The sequence below is a fragment of the Adiantum capillus-veneris genome, chromosome 20 (genome assembly GCF_014529385.1).
Source record: "Adiantum capillus-veneris isolate H3 chromosome 20, ASM1452938v2, whole genome shotgun sequence".
NCBI classification, from domain to species: domain Eukaryota; kingdom Viridiplantae; phylum Streptophyta; class Polypodiopsida; order Polypodiales; family Pteridaceae; genus Adiantum; species Adiantum capillus-veneris.
Genome location: NC_140950.1, coordinates 144,807,250 through 144,827,947, shown reverse-complemented (window position 1 = coordinate 144,827,947; position 20,698 = coordinate 144,807,250). Strand labels below are relative to the sequence as shown.

The 20,698-nt window shown below is 47.1% G+C and overlaps 1 protein-coding gene across 3 annotated transcripts in view; it reads right to left on the bottom strand.

Moving 5' to 3' along the window:
- The window catches only part of LOC147433358 (nuclear transport factor 2-like), a 104,468-nt gene that overhangs the window by 40,148 nt on the left and 43,622 nt on the right, over positions 1-20,698 (bottom strand). For all 3 annotated transcript variants that reach the window (XM_086492948.1, XM_086492946.1, XM_086492949.1), the window contains 2 exons: positions 10,652-10,707; positions 10,428-10,565 (listed from right to left, as the gene is read on the bottom strand). In XM_086492948.1, coding sequence (XP_086349074.1) covers positions 10,428-10,565; positions 10,652-10,707 — 194 coding nt within the window. The remainder of the gene's footprint in view (positions 1-10,427; positions 10,566-10,651; positions 10,708-20,698) is intronic.

The following is a 20,698-nucleotide window of genomic DNA, read 5'->3' as shown; positions in this document are numbered from 1 at the left end:
GATGTGCCAGAACATATGAGGATCAGCCAGACGTTGAGGACCTGATGAGGACGTGGCAACTGCTAACCTTAGTTGTTAGTTTCTTTCCAATGATTTTTGTTTTATTTTTGAGACCCTTTTTTTGAAGTTGCAAATGATCAAACATTGTATGGCCAATGTAAAGGGTAGTTTCACCCGCAGATGGGAAGTTGGTCGGCACTGCAATTCGTATACTAAGAGGATGTCTAGGCTCGGTTCAAGATCATGTAGGTGCCCCCATCGCACTTAGCAAGTTGGTGGATACTAGGAAGTGAACTCAATAAAGGCATAAAGCCAAGGTGGGGTCACCAAAGGAAAGTACGCGACAGTTAGGCCACACTGCATTTTTGGATGCAGTCCCAATGGGGATAGATGGTCAGAAGACCAATGGGAGCCCAACGGAAGCATCTCCTAAAAATTAGGAAACTGCTATTTTGGGCCATGAAATATGTTCGCGTCATTACCTCTGGATTGACAAGGGGAACATTTTAGAACTCTGCCGCAAAGTCAATTGGGCAACCAATCGGGAGATTTTTAAGTGGCAACCCCGAACCGGGAAATTGCCTGAAAATGTGCCAAGTGGCACCTTTTGGTGGACTTTCCTCATGCAGCAAAAGGAAGCGCTCGATTTGTAGCTGGGAGGCCTCATTTTGCAAGCTGCCCACAGGTTAAGAGATATTGAGTGCAAGCTTTCCCTCTCATGTACAGTGTGGTGCAAGAAGTCATGTCTTGCACACCTCACACTGCTCTATCTCTTCCATATGTGCAGTAATGTGATGCCCCACAAGAGGGCTCTTCATTTGACTCATGTACAGCTGTGTGGTTACATGAGTTTTTGCTGAGGCAAGAACCTCTCTGAGCAAGAACAGGAGTAGCTAACTGCTACTCCAAAAGCAGGCACCAGTGAGGGTGATAACCTCACCATACAGGTGCGATTTCAGCGCTGGTTATGCGCTGTATTTTGACTTTTTTCAGCCATACGGACACCAGAACCCTTGGGAACAGTGCCCCACTGATAGAGGATAGTTCGGAGACTCTTTAGGGCTGAAAACAGGGCAAAAACCAGTAAATACAGCGAGCTGAATTTACTGTTTTTGGGCAGAAATCAGAGGGTTTATGCCAGTGGAAGTGAGTTCCAGCAGGGGAATTGGTTTTGGGCAAGTTTTGGGGCTGTTATGCTACCGAAATTTTGCCTGAACAAGTGGTATCTATCTGGATACAGAAAAAGATTCCCATGACTCTTCTTTGTAAATACCCTCTTAATGAATAAAGAAATTCCGAAAGGGGCGCCAATTTTGGGGCCTACAGGTTGTCAGCGCATTCTAGCTTCCGAGCCGTGTGTGTGCTTTAAGTGTTAATTCCCGTCGCAAGTTCCCTTTGCAAAGTACTCTCTCTCTCTCTCTCTCTCTCTCTCTCTCTCTCTCTCTCTCTCTCTCTCTTTACCATGCTTTCGTTTAGGGTTCGCTGTTGTATTTTAGGGTTCGCGACCTGTTTTTAGGGCTCGCGACCTGTATTTTAGGGTTCGCGACTTTTTTTTTTTTTTTTTTTTTTTTGGGGTTGTTGGACAGATCTGCGTTTTAGGGTTTGCTGCATTTTCTGCACTTTAGAAACATCAATCTCTCTCTCTCTCTCTCTCTCTCTCTCTCTCTCTCTCTCTCTCTCTCTCTCTCTCTCTCTCATGTCATCCCCAACCTCACCTATGGCAACAAGCAAACTCAAATATATGCTTCACTCCAAACGAATTTCCATCATTGAATTGGAAATGAAAGCATGGAGAAAAGAGATGGAAGATTGGAGGAACTCGAAGACCGTTTTCCTCCGAGAAAATGAAGAAAAGGAGAAGAGGTGGAAGGACGAGAAGGATCATCTTCTCAACAAGATCGCCACGTTGGAGAATAGCATTTTGGACCTCCACAAAGAAGTGTTGGAAACACGGTCAAAATGGGCTTGAAGAGGGGGAATTTCAGCCCTCTTTGAGGGAAGAAATTGACAACATCAATGAGGAGAAGAAGTCATGGGCCGCGGTCATATCCGAAACGCAAAAGAAAGTAGAGGAGGCCGAAAAATGGATTGAGGTTGCCAAGAAAGGGAAAGGTAAGGAAGCTCCTTGTACACCCACTCTTATCAACATGACCCTCGAAGAGGAACAAAGAAGGAGGGTGCGGGCTCTACATGTGAGGGTAACCGGCCTCAAGGACATAAACAATGTGGAAAAAGAGGTCACAAGCCTCACATCAATGATGGGGGTGGAGAAGCCTTCACACACAAAGGCATGGAGAGTGGGCAAGAAGAGTGAGGGCCCCGGAGAATCTTCAAAGGAAAGAGCTCTCATACTACGCTTCCCTTCATTGGAAGAGAAGAAGGAATTCTTGAGGAAGAGACCTACTCTCAAGAAGACAGGTATTTTCTTAGGCGATGACCTCACTCTCTCACAACTTGCGCATATGAGAGAAGTAATGCCCGAGATTCAAGCGGCAAGGGAGAAGGGGAAGATGGCCTTTTACAGAGATGGTCGGGTGGTGATTGTAGAGCGGCGCTCTACATGACGGTGCGAGACCTATGGGACCACATTGAGGATGGCGACTTGGAATTGTAATGGGTCTATGAGGTTGGATGTTGGTGCCTTTGAGGACAGTTTCAGAGACAAGGACATTGTTTTCTTTTCAGAGACTCACCAGGCCCCTGGCCAACTGTTGCCACATGTGGTGGGATACAAATGGGAGACAGCCCACAGAACAGTCACGAGATCTGAGCATGGGAGTAGAGGTTCAGGAGGAGTAGCGGTGTTGTTTAGGGAGGAGCTACAGCCACTACTACATATTGTACGGAGAGATGATCAGGCTAGATACATGTGGGTGAGGCTCAGAGCTGACACAGGTCGATTTCTATATATTGCTATATGTTACTTCCCCCCCAGTACGTCAGTATATGCTGTATCCAGAGGGCAGTCGCCTTTCTCAATTCTAGATGATGATATATGGGAGTTTTCTAGGGATGGTGATATCATCCTCCTAGGAGACTTCAATGCTCGAACGGGCAACTGTCAGACAGTCTTCTACGACACTTCAGATGAGATGCTTAGAGAGTTGGATGTGGGTGAGCTGGGGTTTGACAGATGTTCACATGACAGAGCAGACTGAGTATGGGAGATACCTCACGGAGATGACGACTACACATGGGCTAGCCATAATTAATGGCTTACAGCGGTTTCCTCGAGCAGCAGGCTTCACATGCTTTCCACACAGACATGGGGCCAGTACAGTGGACTATGTTATGACACAGCCGAGCTTTATTCCTTGTATTCAGGATTTCACAGTGGGAGCCAGACCAGTGGGCGTAGCAGTGGATCATGCTCTCTTGACACTGTCCGTATCTTTTCAGTTTAGTACAGCCCAGAAATCAGGAGGCAGGTCACACACCCGTTATACATTTACACCAGAGACTGACTCGGTTTATACAGAGGCGATCTGGGATCGTCTATGCACAGTTGCTCCAGGCCTCTCAGTAGAGGAGTGCACTACTTTACTGACTGAGACACTACATGATGCAGCATCAGAGGCATACCCACACACTCAACCGGATCGGAGGCGACATTCTGGGAGCATGCCCCAGAATAGTTGGTATGATGAGGAGTGCAGAGAGATGAGAGCCCAGCTTCAGAGGGATCTTCATTTAGGAGTCATCACCTACAGACAGTCGCGGATTGCTTTCCGGCGCCTTGTGCGAAAGAAGAAACGAGCTTACCTGGCCCAGATGGAGCGAGACTTGTATCAGTTGTTCTTGAGTAGAGACTCAGGCGAGGCATGGCGACTCTTCCATGAGCACTCCCCTCCCCCAGTGATTACTTCTCCTAATGTGTGGGGCCAGTATGCGACATCGTTATATACGGTTCCTGGGTAGGATCCCCTTCCAGATCCTACAGAGCCATGTCCACCTACGAGCACCTTCTTTACCACTGAGATGGTAAAGAGAGCCATTGACAGGATGAGGACCAGGAGGGCTTACGATCATGACGGTCTAGTAGCGGAGCACTTTATACATGCTAGGGATATGCTGATGGAGGTTCTTGCAGTGTTGTTCAATCGTGCCATGTGTGAGGGATTACCTGAGACTTGGAGGTTGTCTACTATTGTGCCTATATTCAAGGCAGGTGATCCTACAGAGCCTGGAAATTACCGCACTATTATGGTTGGACACACACTGGCACGATTGTATGCATCCATTATTGAGCAGCAGTTGAGTAACTGGGCAGAGGGTGAGGGTGTACGGGCAAACGGACAGGCAGGTTTCAGGAGGGGTTTCTCCACTCTTGACCATATTCTGGCACTCAGAGCTATCATTGAGGAGGGCAGGTCACATGGGAGACGGATTTATTGTAGCTTTGTGGATTTCCGCAAAGCATTTGACATGGTACCGAGAGCTCGATTGATGCGCAGACTGCAGGAGATGGGGGTGCCCACAGTGTTGATTTGGGGGATTATGGCTTTATACAGATCAGTGATGGGACATGTACGCACCCCAGAGGGGATATCTGACTTAGTTCACTCCACTATCGGGGTGAAACAGGGTTGCCCATTGTCTCCTACTCTATTTGGTATGTATGTTGATGAGGTGTCTGATTACATTGACAGAGAGGGTGATAGAGGTGCCCAGCTGGCAGGGACGTGGAATCAATTGTTGTTATATGCTGATGATATTGTCTTGATCTCTGACTCACCAGAGGGTATGCAGCGACAGTTGGATGCATTACACAGTTTTGCAGAGGATAGTGGATTGTCTGTAAACCTTGGTAAAACCAAGGTCATGGTGTTTAACACCACACCGCAGTGGATCAGGAGATCGGCACCGACCTTCACGTATGGTCAAGAGATTGTGGAGTATACAGATGCATACACTTACCTTGGGATAGTCTTCACTGGGCCGAGGTTTTCTTTGGGGAGAGCAGCAGAGACTAGACTGACCAGAGCTTATGCGGCCTTGGGAGGCTTGGAGAGGATGTGTTCGCAGGTTCAGTTCCAGGAACCTCGGACAAAGTTATGGCTCTTTGATACTTTAGTAGCCTCAGCTATGATGTATGGGGTACAGGTTTGGGGACCTTCTGTAGGCCAGGATGGTTGGAGACGTATGGAGAGGCCCTTGGTATCTATGATCTCTCGATTGATTAGAGCCAAGGCCTCCGTACCTCACGCGATCATTCGAGCAGAGCTAGCTGCCCCCCCCATGGAGATTGAGGCGCTTACCAGATCAGTGTCCTTTGTGCACAGCCTATGGGATACTACTAGAGACAGATATGCTAGACTGGCCCTTGAGTCTTCCAGACAGTTAGCTCTACAGGGGGACACTTCATGCTGGTATGCACAGATGACTTCATGGTTTCAGACACATGGCTTCACCATGGACAGGTTGCCCCCTTTCCAGTATTCTCTTCAGGCACCCTCGCTGTCTCTTACACGGGTGGAGATCACTAGACTCATTCGTCAGGACCTGATCCAGCTCGACACCAGGAGGACATGGATAGAGCCGCCTCAGGAGTTGAGCACGAAGATGGCTTTCTATAGAGAGCATCTTCTCCACCTCACAGGAGATGGGTTTGTGATTCGACCCAGCTACATGGACACACATATGTCTCATGGTTTGCGTTGTGCCATTGGTCAGATACGCACATCCTCACATCAGCTCGAGATTGAGACTGGTAGATTCAGAGGGATACCAGCAGACAGCAGGATATGCCGATTATGCCAGAGAGAGCCAGAGACAGAGTTGCACTACATATGTCATTGCACAGTGTTCTATGAGATACGGGGGCGTTTCCACTGCTTATTCAGAGAGGGTTTTGGTCCTCTATCTAGGGTCATGAGTTATGAGGATCAGAGATGTCTTGGACTATATCTACTTGAGTTACACAGGTATAGAGACACTTTACCAGGGAGAGCTAGAGAGAGGCAGTCCCAGAGACACATTACAGATTTCTTTTCACTAGATATGGGACAGCCAGAGGAGCAGCCACCACTGCAGAGCTCGTCCCACACTCATTCGACCACTACTGGCACTCTCATCGACCGAGCATTGGAGCTACAGAGATACAGACGACCGCGACTGAGGAGAGGAGCTACACAGCATCGACGGAGACTACAACAGAAGATTCGAGCCATACTCTCTCGACATCCAGAGTGCAGATGAGGATGGATCCTCACCATTTCTTCCATCTTTGTTTCACACACTGTTACATCCAGTTTACCGGGTACCTATTGTATCAGCTGCTACACCCACGTAGTTTTAGATTGTAGTAGTAGTAGTAGTATTTTGTTCCACTTCTAGTTCTTTTCTAGTTCTTTTGTACCCAGACATGGTATTAGATTCACTATTTTGTAACTGATTGGTCTCATAGGTCATTTTGGCCTTTTGAAGACGTTAATATAACATTTCATTTCATTTCTCTCTCTCTCTCTCTCTCTCTCTCTCTCTCTCTCTCTCTCCGGTCCACATCATGTTATATGCTGATGATATTGTGTTGATTTCAGAGTCACCCGAGGGCCTGCAACGCCATCTTGAGGCCTTGGACGAATTCAGCACACACAGGGGGTTGACTGTGAACCTTGGCAAAACCAAGGTTATGATCTTTCACACATCCAGTGCAGTGAGGAGCGCCGCCACCTTCACAGCAGCAGGAGGACAGGTTGATGTAGTCACCTCCTATGTCTACCTTGGCATCACATTCACCAGCCTACCAGGACCCTTCACTATGAAGCAGGCTGCTGTTGACAGGCTCACCCGAGGATATGCAGCTCTGGCCATGCTAGAGCGGAGATGCCACCAGGCACACTTTCAGGAGCCCCGCACGAAGGGGTGGCTTTTCGACACCTTAGTCACCCCGGCCTTGATGTACTCGGCGGCAGTATGGGCACCAGGATTGACAGCTGACCAGTGGACACAACTTGAGAGACCACAGGTATATATGATCTCACGCTTGCTCCGCAGCAAGAAGACAGTGCCACACGACATTATTAGAGCCGAGCTCGCCACACCACCTATGGTTGTAGAGGCACTATTCCAGACAGTTTGCTTCATCCAGAGGATGAGAGAGCTACCTCCTGACAGACTTACCCGTAGAGCATTTGAGGCAGCTATACAGCTATCAGAGAGTGGGCATGAGAGAGCATGGTACTCACAGGTCAGAGCATGGTTTGAGGGACACGGTCTTGACATGGAGAGCCTACCCCCATTCCAGTACGACCCCCACTCACCATATGTTCACCTCTCTCGCAGTGAGAGGAACTTGGTATTGAGACAGGATCTGTGGCAGCTATACACTAGGAGAGTCTGGGAGGCACCTAGCTTGGGGACGAGGATGTCAGATTACAGAGACCAGTTTCTCACCATATTGCCTGGGGGGTTCATACAGAGACCACGCTACATGGACACATATATGCCACATAGCTCACGGGTGGCGATTGGTCAGCTGAGAGTGGCTTCACACAGGTTAGAGATTGAGATCGGGAGACATACTGGTGTTCCCAGGGGGGAGCGAATCTGCAGAGCCTGCACAGAGGAGGTGGAGAGTGAGGAGCACTTTGTATGTAGATGCAGAGCATACACTGAGATCAGAGGCAGGTATGAGGCCCTATTTGGAGGACAGCCCACTCTCCGAGAGATCATGGAATCTCGAGATCAGAGACAACTCGGACGTTTCTTACTAGAGATACAGAGCCATCGGGACACACTACTACAGCCACACACAGCTACACAGACAGAGGGGAGACAGTCGCAGCTCACAGACTTCTTCCAGAGGATTTCCGCCCCCCCCTCACCAGACACTCAGAGGGGAGTGACACTCCCACAGGCGGAGGTGAACCGAGCTAGACGACGACCACGAGTCACAGGCTACAGGGGCGCGAGCTCCCACCACCGACAGATCGAGGAGATCCGAGCCCGGGAGCGCCGTGCCACTGAGGAGCGAGTGGCTCAGATGAGGGCTGACCCGACAGCTTTCATCCGGGTAGCCTTGGCACCATACCCACCCATGTACCACATCTTACACCCCCCCATTAGTACAGGATGGAGCTAGATAGCTTGATGCATTCTCATGATTGTACTACCTTGAGCATACAGACATGCATATACCCCTAGAGATAGAGCTCCATCCCTCCTCAGATACTCCACTACCTACATTCAGCTTAGTTTTGTATCATTTTTGTTTCATTTGTCTTTCCGATAGACGGATGACATACACACAATGTACATTTGATTTGTCTCATAGGCCGATTTCGGCCTGACATAGACGTTAAAAATCTTTCTTTCTTTCTTTCTTTCTCTCTCTCTCTCTCTCTCTCTCTCTCTCTCTCTCTCTCTCTCTCTCTCTCTCTCTCTCTCTCTCTCTCTCTCTCTCTCTCTCTCTCTCTCTCTCTCTCTCTCTCTCTCTCTCTCTCTCTCTCTCTCTCTCTCTCTCTCTCTCTCTCTCTCTCTCTCTCTCTCTCTCTCTCTCTCTCTCTAAAGTAAAGTAAAGAATTTTGGGTGAAAGCCAAAGCCTACCACCCCACGGGCCGGTTTCACACCCAACCCCCATTGTATCATAATTTAATTCATTGCTGAGTTGGTTGATTCACTCACTCTCTCTTGCTCCCTCTCGTGTATTCTCCCCATTGCTATATGCTTCCGCATCGTCCACTTTGACACTCCACCCTAGCCTCCTATGAAAGCAAGGCTTTGGTGCGATGTCCTCCTAGCAAGAGAACTGATCTGGAGAGAGAGACATGTCTCATGTAGAGAGTATGGAACATCTCTTATGTGGTGCTCTACATCTGGATGATCACATCGTCTCTGTCTGGATACCCTGCGAAGAAAAACGTAAGGGAAAACCCCTGCTCTCCATCACACCTGCTGATGGTGCTGCCATATGCGGAAAAACGCTAGGGAGGCAGCAGCCACAAATAAAGTAGATTGAAGTGGTATGTATGTGAGTGATGTACACGTGTACAAGGGATGAGGAGGAGGCAGCTCTAGCTCTAATCGATGTGAAGCTGTTATCTATATGTGCAAACTCCTCTGGCTCGATATCTTGATGCTCTGGGTCGTCTATAGGCTCGAGCAATCCCCGCCTATTGTAGTATGACCCTCCCTAAGTGACACTAGGGGTGCTGGAGCATCTTGTCTCTGAAAGAAGTCCGTGAGCAGTACTGTCGTCCTCCACTTGAGAGAGTGGGTGGCTGGAGGAGAATCTCTGTCCCTGAATCTCTAGCAGGAAGCGACCAAGCCGTCTCTAGTCCCTCCACTCCAATAGTGTGAGCAGTCCTACAAACACAGCTATGTATCAACCACGTATGCTTGCATACTGAGCATCTGCATACATAATGCTCCTCGTTCTCCACTTATTCTACATATTGTGCAGATCCTATGGTCTCTGTCAATGTGGGTTGTTCGCTGGGCCTCAATCTCTAATCTGTGGGATAGAACCTTGAGCTGTACAATCGCCACTCTAGCACTGTGTGGCAAATGTGTCCTATATCCTGGCCTCTAGATGCAGCCATCCTCTAGGATAGTCATGAAGTTATCTCTTTCTACAGCATCTTCAGTGGAAGAGGCTGTGTGGGTATGATGCATGTCTCTCGGATATTAATTGCCAAAGATCTTGTCTAAGGACCTGGTTCCTCTCACTATGAGAGAGGCGTATAAACGATGAGTCTAGGTCACACAAGTGCAGAGCTCTATACGAGGACCATGGGTACTGAACAACTGTGTCATCTGTTAATACCATTATCTACTTTCAACTGCCTCTGCTACCTGCCAAGATGCCCAGAGAGAGAGTTTTGACATATCTACAAATGTGGCCTAAGTTCCAACTGATGGCCATAAAGTGTGGGAGGCAGTATCCTTACCTATTGATTAGGGACAAGTATTTGGCAGGTGGACCCCTCACAACAAAATCATATTACAAGCTAGAATAATGATGTCACAAGAAGCTGTCCCACCGTGTAAGCCCAAAAACAATAAGAGCAAGTTAGAATGGCAAAAATGACCTACCATGAGGAATCTCTGAAGTAGCCAACCCTAGGCTGAGCCCTAGTGGCTGACACTAACCCTAACCTGAGCATGACAACATATGTTGACCTCTAAACACGACACATATCAAACCATTGTTCCAATAACCCATGATAGCAATTTTATTATTAAAAAAAAACAAGCAGCCCAGTTGTATCTTACTTGCCCTTCAAAGTGCCTTGAGATGGTCATGCCATGCACATCACATTAGGATCTACTTAAGTGTTTGCTTTTTCATACTTGGAACCTTGGAGTAAACTAAGAACAGTAGGAACTAAGTAACAGAACTTTACGGTACACGAATTGTAAAGAGTAATAAGTCCTGCAAACCATGAACTCAGAAGAGACAAAATGACAAAACAAACATCACATACATCCTGAGTCTCCACAATATCCGCATTGATCCCGACCTCTGCCCGGGAGAGCTTGCTCTGATCCGTATAAAACCGATGCACATTGTGAGGAGAGACATGCAAGACATTATAGTATTGACTCACAAAAGCATTCCCCACCTGAAAAAATTCAAACCATTTGAGCTTAACAGATAAGCCAGATAATTTCTTTATCAGAACACTAAGAAATAGACAGTACGACACACCAAGGTGGCAGTGGCAGATGCTGAAGGAGTATTGCCTGGTTGCCCCGCCATGGATCCTGATAGAATGAAAACATCCTTTTAGGACAACTTCAAGTGAGACAGTACAAATATTTATCAAATAGCGCACACAACATAATACAGGAACAAAAGATAGAATCAGAAATTCAATGCCAAACTCAAGGTACAAAGCAGATGGCCCCTAAGAACTTCAAGCTAAACAGATGAAGCTGAAATGTAAATATCCATTTAAATCAAAATCCAGGGCTAAATGATGCACAATTGCTTGCTAAAGAACTCCTAGAAAGGGGAAGGACACTGCTGTATTATTTCATCTGGCTGCCAAGTGGAGTCGGATTCATCAAGATCCATCCACTCGACAAAAAATTTCTGACAATCTTCTTTCTAGTTTCTTTCTGATGCCCATCAAGAATCTGCTCAAGAACCAAAATGGCATGCTCGATTCATTCTCTAGCGCATAAGAGACCTTCGAACAACCACATCGCTTCAAGGCATATCTTCCCCCAGGAGGTGATTCAAGCTCAACAACTAACCAAGGAATTCTTCTTCACTATGTCTCTACAATTCTAGTCAATATACAAATCTAAGATTTATTTACGTGTGCGCACATTTGAACTCAGTTAGTAGTCGATCCACAAGAAGGGAATATTCTAACTACGTCATTAGGAAAATCACATAGAGATCGTAGACAGAACATGACTTGAGCCATCCTAGAACTTTCTAGTGCGTCATTCCAAGGGAAGGATTAGAGCAATGTGAAAGGGGAGATCTGATAGGCCACCTGGAACGGATACTTCTGATGCGTGCATTGGATGGGTGACTTAGAGCATCTACAGGAAGTCTCCGACCATCAGTAACAGGCATTTATGGTGAATCACAGGATGGGAGACATAGAGGCTTAGAGCATCGTTAAGAATTTTCTTTGAGAAGTTCGATAAGGACGTGACCAATTATGGGCATTTCTAGTGCGTCACAAGGTGGGTGACCGGAACACCGCCACCACTGCAGGAATGTTTCATGGCCTAAGAAGAGTCTGGACTAAGTGAGTGACACATGCTAAGGACCAAGCACATGAATGAAGGTAGGTTCTCAAGCTGCTTTTCGAAAAAGCAGCTGCTTTCCGTGAAAGCAAATTGTTCTTACAACTTTCAAAAAAGCAAGTGCTTTTCCATAGCATAGTTATTTCCGCATTGCATTTGTGCAAAAGATTGCTTACAAGGACACCTGGATCGCATGTGTGTAAGCATTTAACATTGAATTTCAGATTTCCTAAGGTTTTTGCAAGTTTTGAAAGGGTTAAACAGAACCATTCATTTCTAAAAAGTGGGCAGCCTCTTAAGAAAAAGCAAGGCAGCCCACATCTGGGCGGGGGCACCCCCACACCCAAAAAAAACAACCCTCTCCCCTAATTTCAGCATTCAACCCTTCTTCCCTTCCCTCTCCCTGTTTTTGGTGTTGAAAAAATTCTCCCCCCGATCTCGCGCCCCCAAAAGCAGCTATCCTGGTCAATTTCTCTCTCTCAAAACCTGGCGCCCCAGATGAGCCCCCATTCCTATGAGGAAATGCAACGGGCAATTCTAGCATCAGTTCCTAGGCCCCCTGTGCAAGAGAGGGCTCTGCCGTGTTTCTACCAGGAGCAAGTGCAAGACCAGGCGAAAATTTGGCATCTGAAATAACTCTCCATCCTCAGTCCGAATCAGGTGATGTTTTCTTGTCAGATTTGCTTCACCTCTTGCCGTGTTTTTCGCAAGCTCTCATGTGAGAGAAATAGCAGTATAAGGCCTTGTCCAAGGAGGACTCAAGGGTTTCCATTCCGTCACATCGAGTAGGATTCTCATATTGCTTATCACTGTGCTATTGCTAATCACTCTACTACTATTGAATTGACTCTATTCCCTCTGACCTCTTTCATGCTTTCACGCAGGATCGTGCAACTGGGCAAATCAATCTCTGATGAGGCCTAATTGCCTACCTCAACACCTGGAGTAAGCAATTAGGCCTCTCATCAGATGTCACACCTAAGACAATGGTTCGGTCTACCCGTAACCAAAATCCTCTATGAGTGTGTAACACCCCTTTCCACTCAAAAGTGATAGTATCTAGAGACTACATAGAAGGGGAGGTAGCCACCTTATTGGATGGCACAAATGTCTAGATCTAATTGAGCACATGGATGGTATGCCATAGATAGAGACCATCTGCCCCAGCATGCCAGGCAACCAAAACTGTGAGTGGCGAAGTTCCACCCCAAGAGAGCACTGGCCCCAAACGTTGGCGCCCCTTTCGGTATTAATTTATACTACTTGAACTCAATACAACGCCGGTACTCCATCCTCTACACCTTCATGTGGAGGCATGCCAGAAAATGAGCCCTTGGCTCATAGATAAAGGCCCTTGACCTCTCAGAAGCAGTTACATGAAAAGCATCAAACTCAAAAGCATTTGGTCCAAAAGCTGGCGCTGAAATCAGCCAGCGCAAATTATGGAAATCTATACAGCTGTCACGTCAGCACTGTCAACGCGTTTTACGAGAATCCGTACAACTTCAACGTCAGCACTGTCAGCTTGAAATCCGGGATTGCCGTATAGTCATGCCACGTCATCAGTTCTCCACGCAGTTCTTCTCTCTGTGTGTGGGTTTGCTTTATCTTTAGGTCACTTGGGCCCCATTGAACGAGATCCCATAAGTTGGTGGGAACTTCTTTTCCTTCTTCTTTTGTTGTTATTGCTTCTTAAAATTTAGGCCCCTCGGCCGAGATGTACAGGGTTGGCTCTGTTCTTCACTGGCTTGACACGTCAACAATTTGTGACATGCAAAGCAATGGGTTCCGGCATTAGACTAAGTTGAGGCAATATAAAGAGTTACCAAAAGGGGGGCAAGGGTTTGGGGCTAGTGCTCTCTTGGGGTGGAACTCCGCCGATCCGCATCTCGTGTGTCGAGCATCCCTTTCAGATCCGTTGTTATTTGAAGTGCTTAAACGTTTGTCTCGTCTATTCTTTTTTGTTGGCACGTGGTGGCCTCCCGTTACAGGACCTAGCTGTCTGCAAACTGCTGAAGTGAAGGAGAAACACCTCCTTCCTATGGAAACTCTCTCTCATCTGAGGGGCTGTCTTGCTGCGGCACTGATACAACAGGCACCACTCTCCTGTAGCCCATGGTAGGACGCCTTAAACCACTGCTCTGACTATAAGCAACTCTCTAACTCTATTGTTGCTCCTGTTGTCTCTGTCCTAGATCTCTCTGCCTCTATGTATGCTGCTGCTGATGGTGGTCATCAAAGTGTCTATCTTTGTCCCTGTCCTGCTCGCCTCTCAATGCCTTTAGGAAAATCTTTGACAAGATGTCCCAAGGCATGACAATAATGGCACTAGTTGGACGACCAATGACAGATAATCTCTGAAACCTGACCACTCCATCCCACTCAAAATGAAATGACTCCGGAAATGTCTGCCCTAGAGTAGTGACCTCCTTCACTGAAGGTGTAGAAGACTCCACATCTATAGATTCTAAAAAGGAGTGCCAAAAACTGATCCAAATTGTCGAAGCACTGAAGGCATTCTAAATTGAGCATGCAAATATGGGAAAGATAGCTTCATTGGGATCTGCTACACCTCATCGGACAATGCAACCTCAAAATCTGAATAGTAACAGTATGCACAGCCCTCTACCCAATAAAATAAATCTTTGTAGCCGCTCCGTCTAGCTGAGAGCTGCCTGGACCAAATCCTTAAGATGACCCCTTTGATGAGGAGAGGAGCTAACCAATCGACAAAGGACTGCTTTGTCATGGAGAGCCCTGTCCAAACATCTGACATGATAATCTCACTCTTCAGCCAGCTGTACAAAAGGCTCCACCCTACTGTGGTCGTCATCAACTGAATTGCGGCAACAGACTGAAGCCAGCAGCGAGCTTTGTGCGGCAAAGGATGCAGGTGCTGATGCCTACTCATGTTAAATTGATGCAAAACCCCCTCAAATAAAACACTCCGGTGAGCTAAAACTGCTTATGTACAGGTGTTGCAAGGCTCAATGCACAAGTAGAGGGTCTGTCACGAAGCTTGTAGCATATGCCCCTCTAGAAAGAAGAGTAATCATCCACGATTAGACTTGCAAAACTCAATCCGGTTCTTTAGCAAACACTGCCTTCATGCATACATGCCAATGACCATCATTGCCAGACAGCACGTTCTCTAGCATGCATTACAACATTAGACAGTTGCTGCAAGTTGAGCATAGCAAAGGAGTTTGTGCGTAGGTATAAGCAGGTCGGGAATAGGAATTGTGTGCCGGTCATCACACAGGTCCAGCAGCTCATGAACAGGCAGCACACGAATAGGGTTTGCACGCAGATACAAGCAAAGGGTTGCGTTAGTGCACGTAGTTCAGGTTTCGTCAAAGCAGGTTAGGTCGCAGCAGTAGAGCAGCCCTACCTCACCAGATACTCAGAGAGGAGTGACACTCCCACAGGCGGAGGTGAACCGAGCTAGACGACGACCACGAGTCACAGGCTACAGGGGCGTGAGCTCCCACCACCGACAGATCAAGGAGATCCGAGCCCGGGAGCGCCGTGCCACTGAGGAGCGAGTAGCTCAGATGAGGGCCGACCCGACAGCTTTCATCCGGGTAGCCTTGGCACCAGCCCCGCCCATGTACCACATCTTACATCCCCCCATTTGTACAGGATGGAGCTAGAGAGCTTGATGCATTCTCATGATTGTACTACCTTGAGCATATAGACATGCATATACCCCTAGAGATAGAACCCCATCCCTCCTCAGATACTCCATTACCTACATTCAGTTCAGTTTTGTATCAGTTTTGTTTCATTTGTCTTTCCGATAGACGGATGACATACACGCCATGTACATTTGATTTGTCTCATAGGCCGATTTCGGCCTGACATAAGACGTTAAAAATCTTTCTTTTCTTTCTTTCTTTTCTTTTCTTTTCTCTCTCTCTCTCTCTCTCTCTCTCTCTCTCTCTCTCTCTCTCTCTCTCTCTCTCTCTCTCTCTCTTGATTGTACTACCTTGAGCATACAGACATGCATATACCCCTAGAGATAGAGCTCCATCCCTCCTCAGATACTCCACTACCTACTTTCAGCTCAGTTTTGTATCAATTTTGTTTCATTTGTCTTTCCGATAGACGGATGACATACACACAATGTACATTTGATTTGTCTCATAGGCCGATTTCGGCCTGACATAGACGTTAAAAATCTTTCTTTCTTTCTCTCTCTCTCTTTTTTTTTTTTTTTTTGAAAAGTCAGGGCTGTATATTACTGAGTACAAGATAATCCCCAACGGATGCCAAAATAGCCTATCACGTGGGGTGTACAAGCTGAATGTAAGAATGAGAGCCACTATAGTGACAACTCGACTAGAACAATCTCATGGTGGTCACTGTGATGAGTGGCGGAGAAACCACCGAGGGGCATAATGCCATGTAATCTGGCCACCTGTAAATGTGAAGAAGAGTGGGAATCGGGCCCGACGCCGAAGGAAGGCAAATCGACGTGTAACAAATTGTTGACGTGTCAAAGCCCTGAAGAAGGGAGCCAACTTGCAGATGTCGGCCGAGGGGCCTAAACCCTAAGAAGAACAAGTAACAGAAGAAGTGTCACGAAGTGATGACGTGGTTGCCCGAGAGCAAAAACCCTAACCCTAATTTCTGCCAAAAACCCTAACTGCTGAAACCCTAATTCTGGAAACCCTAACCCTAAAACCTGCAAACCCTAATTCTGCTGTGCCAGAAACCCTAAAACTGCAGAAACCCTAACCCTAACCCTAAGGGCAGATTTCTGCGTTTTGCGCTGGCTGATGACGTGGCAGGCTGTACGGATTTCAATGTTTTACGCTGGCAGCTTTTGGCATCGCTTTTTGGACGAGAAGCTTTTGAGTTTGAAAGCTTTTCATGTAAACTGCTTTTTGGACCAGAAGCTTTTGATTTTGAAAGCTTTTCATGTAAACTGCTTTTTAGGCCAAGGGCCTTTAAATATGAGGCTAGGGCTCATTCTCTAGCATGCTTCAGTACGAAGGTGCAGAGTCTGGAGTACCGGCTTGTACTGTGTTGATGCAATATAAAGAAATACCGAAAGGGGCGCCAAGGTTTGGGGCCAATACTCTCTGGGGTGGAATTCCGCCACTCCGTTTTGCGTGTCGTCTCTCTCTCCATTTCAGTTCAGTTGTTATTTGAAGTGCTTAAAGTTGTTCAGTCTGTTCTTTTCTATTGGCACGTGGTGCCTGCCTTGTGACAGTGGTATCAGAGCATCAGGCATGTGCTTTTCTGAAAGCATACCGGTCCTACAAAAGAGGAGACAGAGCTATTGGAATTGAATTATATTTGAGGTATCAACCACTCCCACCCTTACTTCATCGCGCATCGGGCGAGCTCCCGTCTTCACCGCTCATGTCTTACATGGCATAAGCCATGCAAGAGAAGGATCCAGATTTGTTTCAAGTCACTGTTTTTCTCAGAAGCAGTGCCATGCAGATGTTGATGTCTATAGCTACCAAGCAGCATACTCCAAGTACTTGGCAAGCTTTCAAGAAAATTTTTGCCCGAAGTTATATGGTTTCTGACATCTTCCTTCGGAGTGCAACTTCTGGCAGAGTGGGGTATCCTGAAATGCTTGCCATGGAAACCCTAGCAGATCATAACTTGAAATTTCTCGACATCTCTCAGTAGATGTCTCTTCACAAGCAGATGACCTTGGAGATTCGGTGCGATTGCTATCTTGGGACTACCATCGCCGCCAAAGAAACACTGTCTGTCCAAGAGCTGATGGACCATGCTGTGCTCGGCTATGGCCTTACGGAATGAACCTAACCCTAATTTTTGGTGCAGGTTCCAGGATGGAAAGTCCGTCGACTGATGTCGAGATTGCGTTTTTAAGTTTGAAATCTGTTTGAGAACTTGTTTGGTGATCCTCTTTGAAATTTCTTTGAAATGGATGGTATCTGTTTTGAACCTGTCTTGGTGCCGATTTGAATTGTTTTGACTCTAGTTTGATACTGGTTTCAATGATTGGTGATTTTACTCCCGCGTGGAGAAGTGGTAAATATTGTTTTGGTATTGTTTGAACCTCAGAATGACGCAGGCCGATGCCTAGGGAGCGTTTGGTTGTATGCTTGTAAAATAATTGTTGTTGTGACTCCCGGCCCGGACCTGGATGGTTATGCGGGAGGAGTATTAAGAAGTCTGAGCAGTGGTTACTCTCAGCACCTCCAAACGACGCAGGCTGCGGTCTGGGGGGCGTTTGGTTGTAAAAGGCCTCTATATCTCCCGGACCGGACCTTTTTAGATTATGCGGGAGGAGTGATGAGGGAGTCGTTGAATATCTCCCGGCCCGGACCTTGTTAGGTTATGCGGGAGGAGTATTCATCGGCGGCTTTATGTTTCTATGTCTTGTAACATGCATATGTGAGCATTTGTGTTGCAATGCGATGTGCCAACCACCTGAATATTCCTAATTGGATGAGATTGCCTGGGTATGTAATTTTAGTGCATCAAGACACCCGAGGAAGATCAGTACGGTCTGGGTGTGATGGCTAATTTTACTACGCCGGAATTTCAAGAGTTCCGATATAGACAAAAGGAGAAGCTAACTCCTTGATGAAAACAGCCGATAGGAGCAGCTAACTCCTTGATCAAAAGAGCAGAAAGGAGAAGCTAACTCCTTAATAAAAAGAGCAAATTGATTGTCCCTCAGAATGACCCTCGGAAATTTTTGAACTAACTTGAGTTGTTTTGCAGATATGCTGTAATCGCGGACGATTATTCTCTTTCAAGAAGGGGAGATGTAACAAATTGTTGACGTGTCAAAGCCCTGAAGAAGGGAGCCAACTTGCAGATGTCGGCCGAGGGGCCTAAACCCTAAGAAGAACAAGTAACAGAAGAAGTGTCACGAAGTGATGACGTGGTTGCCCGAGAGCAAAAACCCTAACCCTAATTTCTGCCAAAAACCCTAACTGCTGAAACCCTAATTCTGAAAACCCTAACCCTAAAACCTGCAAACCCTAATTTCTGCCAGGAACCGCTGAAACCCTAATTCTGGAAACCCTAACCCTAAAACCTGCAAACCCTAATTCTGCTGTGCCAGAAACCCTAAAACTGCAGAAACCCTAACCCTAACCCTAAGGGCAGATTTCTGTGTTTTGCGCTGGCTGATGACGTGGCAGGCTGTACGGATTTCAATGTTTTACGCTGGCAGCTTTTGGCATCGCTTTTTGGACGAGAAGCTTTTGAGTTTGAAAGCTTTTCATGTAAACTGCTTTTTGGACCATAAGTTTTTGATTTTGAAAGCTTTTCATGTAAACTGCTTTTTAGGCCAAGGGCCTTTAAATATGAGGCTAGGGCTCATTCTCTAGCATGCTTCAGTACGAAGGTGCAGAGTCTGGAGTACCAGCTTGTATTGTGTTGATGCAATATAAAGAAATACCGAAAGGGGCGCCAAGGTTTGGGGCCAATACTCTCTGGGGTGGAATTCTGCCACTCCGTTTTGCGTGTCGTCTCTCTCTCCATTTCAGTTCAGTTGTTATTTGAAGTGCTTAAAGTTGTTCAGTCTATTCTTTTCTATTGGCACGTGGTGCCTGCCTTGTGACACGACGAGCCTCGGCTGCTCGAGATGTACCTGAGGAAGAATCCCACTGCCAAATCAGTGTGTGAATGATGTCCAGCCAAATGGCACTGAGGGTATCCTGGAGGAGCTGTGGAGCTGCATTGAGAATGTGAAGACAACGAGCTCGCCAAACATTCCAGAGTGTAATGCTAGTGATGACTGAGAAATCTTCATCACGTGTCTGAGGATCCCTCTGCCAAGCAATCTGTGGTAGCATAGCCAAAGTCCCTCGCCGGTAACCAGTCGAGGTAAGCATAAGGGCTGGATCTGTGTCTGAGCCCTCGTAGAAAAGATGCGGTCCGGGCATCGGCATCAACCATGAGACAGATCCCCAAGTGAGAAATCCATGTTGAACACCCGCTCTGCTCAGTAAAAAGCAAACTGCAAGCCACACTACATGAGAAGTTGAGCATGACCAAAGACAGTGTGCAGGTGACTCAAGTAGTCGCAAAGGACAGCGAGTACATAGCGGAGCATGACTCATAGTAGCTAGCCAAGTCCCAACTGGAAGTCCTGCATGTGCAATCATCCACATGAAAAAAGAAATACGACGAGCCGTATGTAAATCCAAGATGGCTAACCAAAACTGCTGTAGATAAGCATGGGAGAGACCAGAATGTAACCAGAAACGCATACGAGTAGGCTGCTCTGGTTGTTGTCTCATCAATGCTAACCTTCCAATCCTGACAGTGTACTCAAAGAATGATACAGGTGTACTAGTGGGGTTAGAGTGAGGACAATGCCACTCTATTGGGTCCCAATAAAGCTGAGATAGGGCACGACCCTCCCACACCCAGAGCCTCCAAAGTGCAGCATCGACGGAAGCGAAACGGGGGTCAACACAACGACGCTTCCCGCGGGAGCCGACTACTCGTATGGCCTCCCATCGAGCGCCGAGGGAGACTGGGTGCGGAGAGGTGGCATCATATGTCAATCTAGCATGAATCCCCTGAGAGTAGTCAGCGGCAACTGTGAACAGCATGGTGTCTAAACGAACTAATAGGAGAGTGCTCTGACTCTGACCAAAGAGGCCTTCCCAACCACAATGTGGAGGCATCTGAACCGTGCCTCGCATGACTGTATCCCACTGTGAAGGAACGGCGGAGTCAATCTCAAGCAGTCTGTCTGTCACCCCGCGACCAATGTCATAATGTTCTGCCACAAAATCTGCATCCAGCATACGTGTCTCATGAAACAACCGCATAGAGGCAACAGGGCCAGTGTCCCAAGCAGCCCAATCAATGTGAGTCCTCTCTCCAAGCTGACGAGGTGGATTAACCAAAGAATCCAGAACTGCATCATTCCAAATGAGAGGCTGGCGCTCAATCTCCTCACGACAAGACGGAGGTGAGCGTATGATAGCCCGTCGCATATAAACCCAAATCTGAAGGAGCGATCGGATGAAGG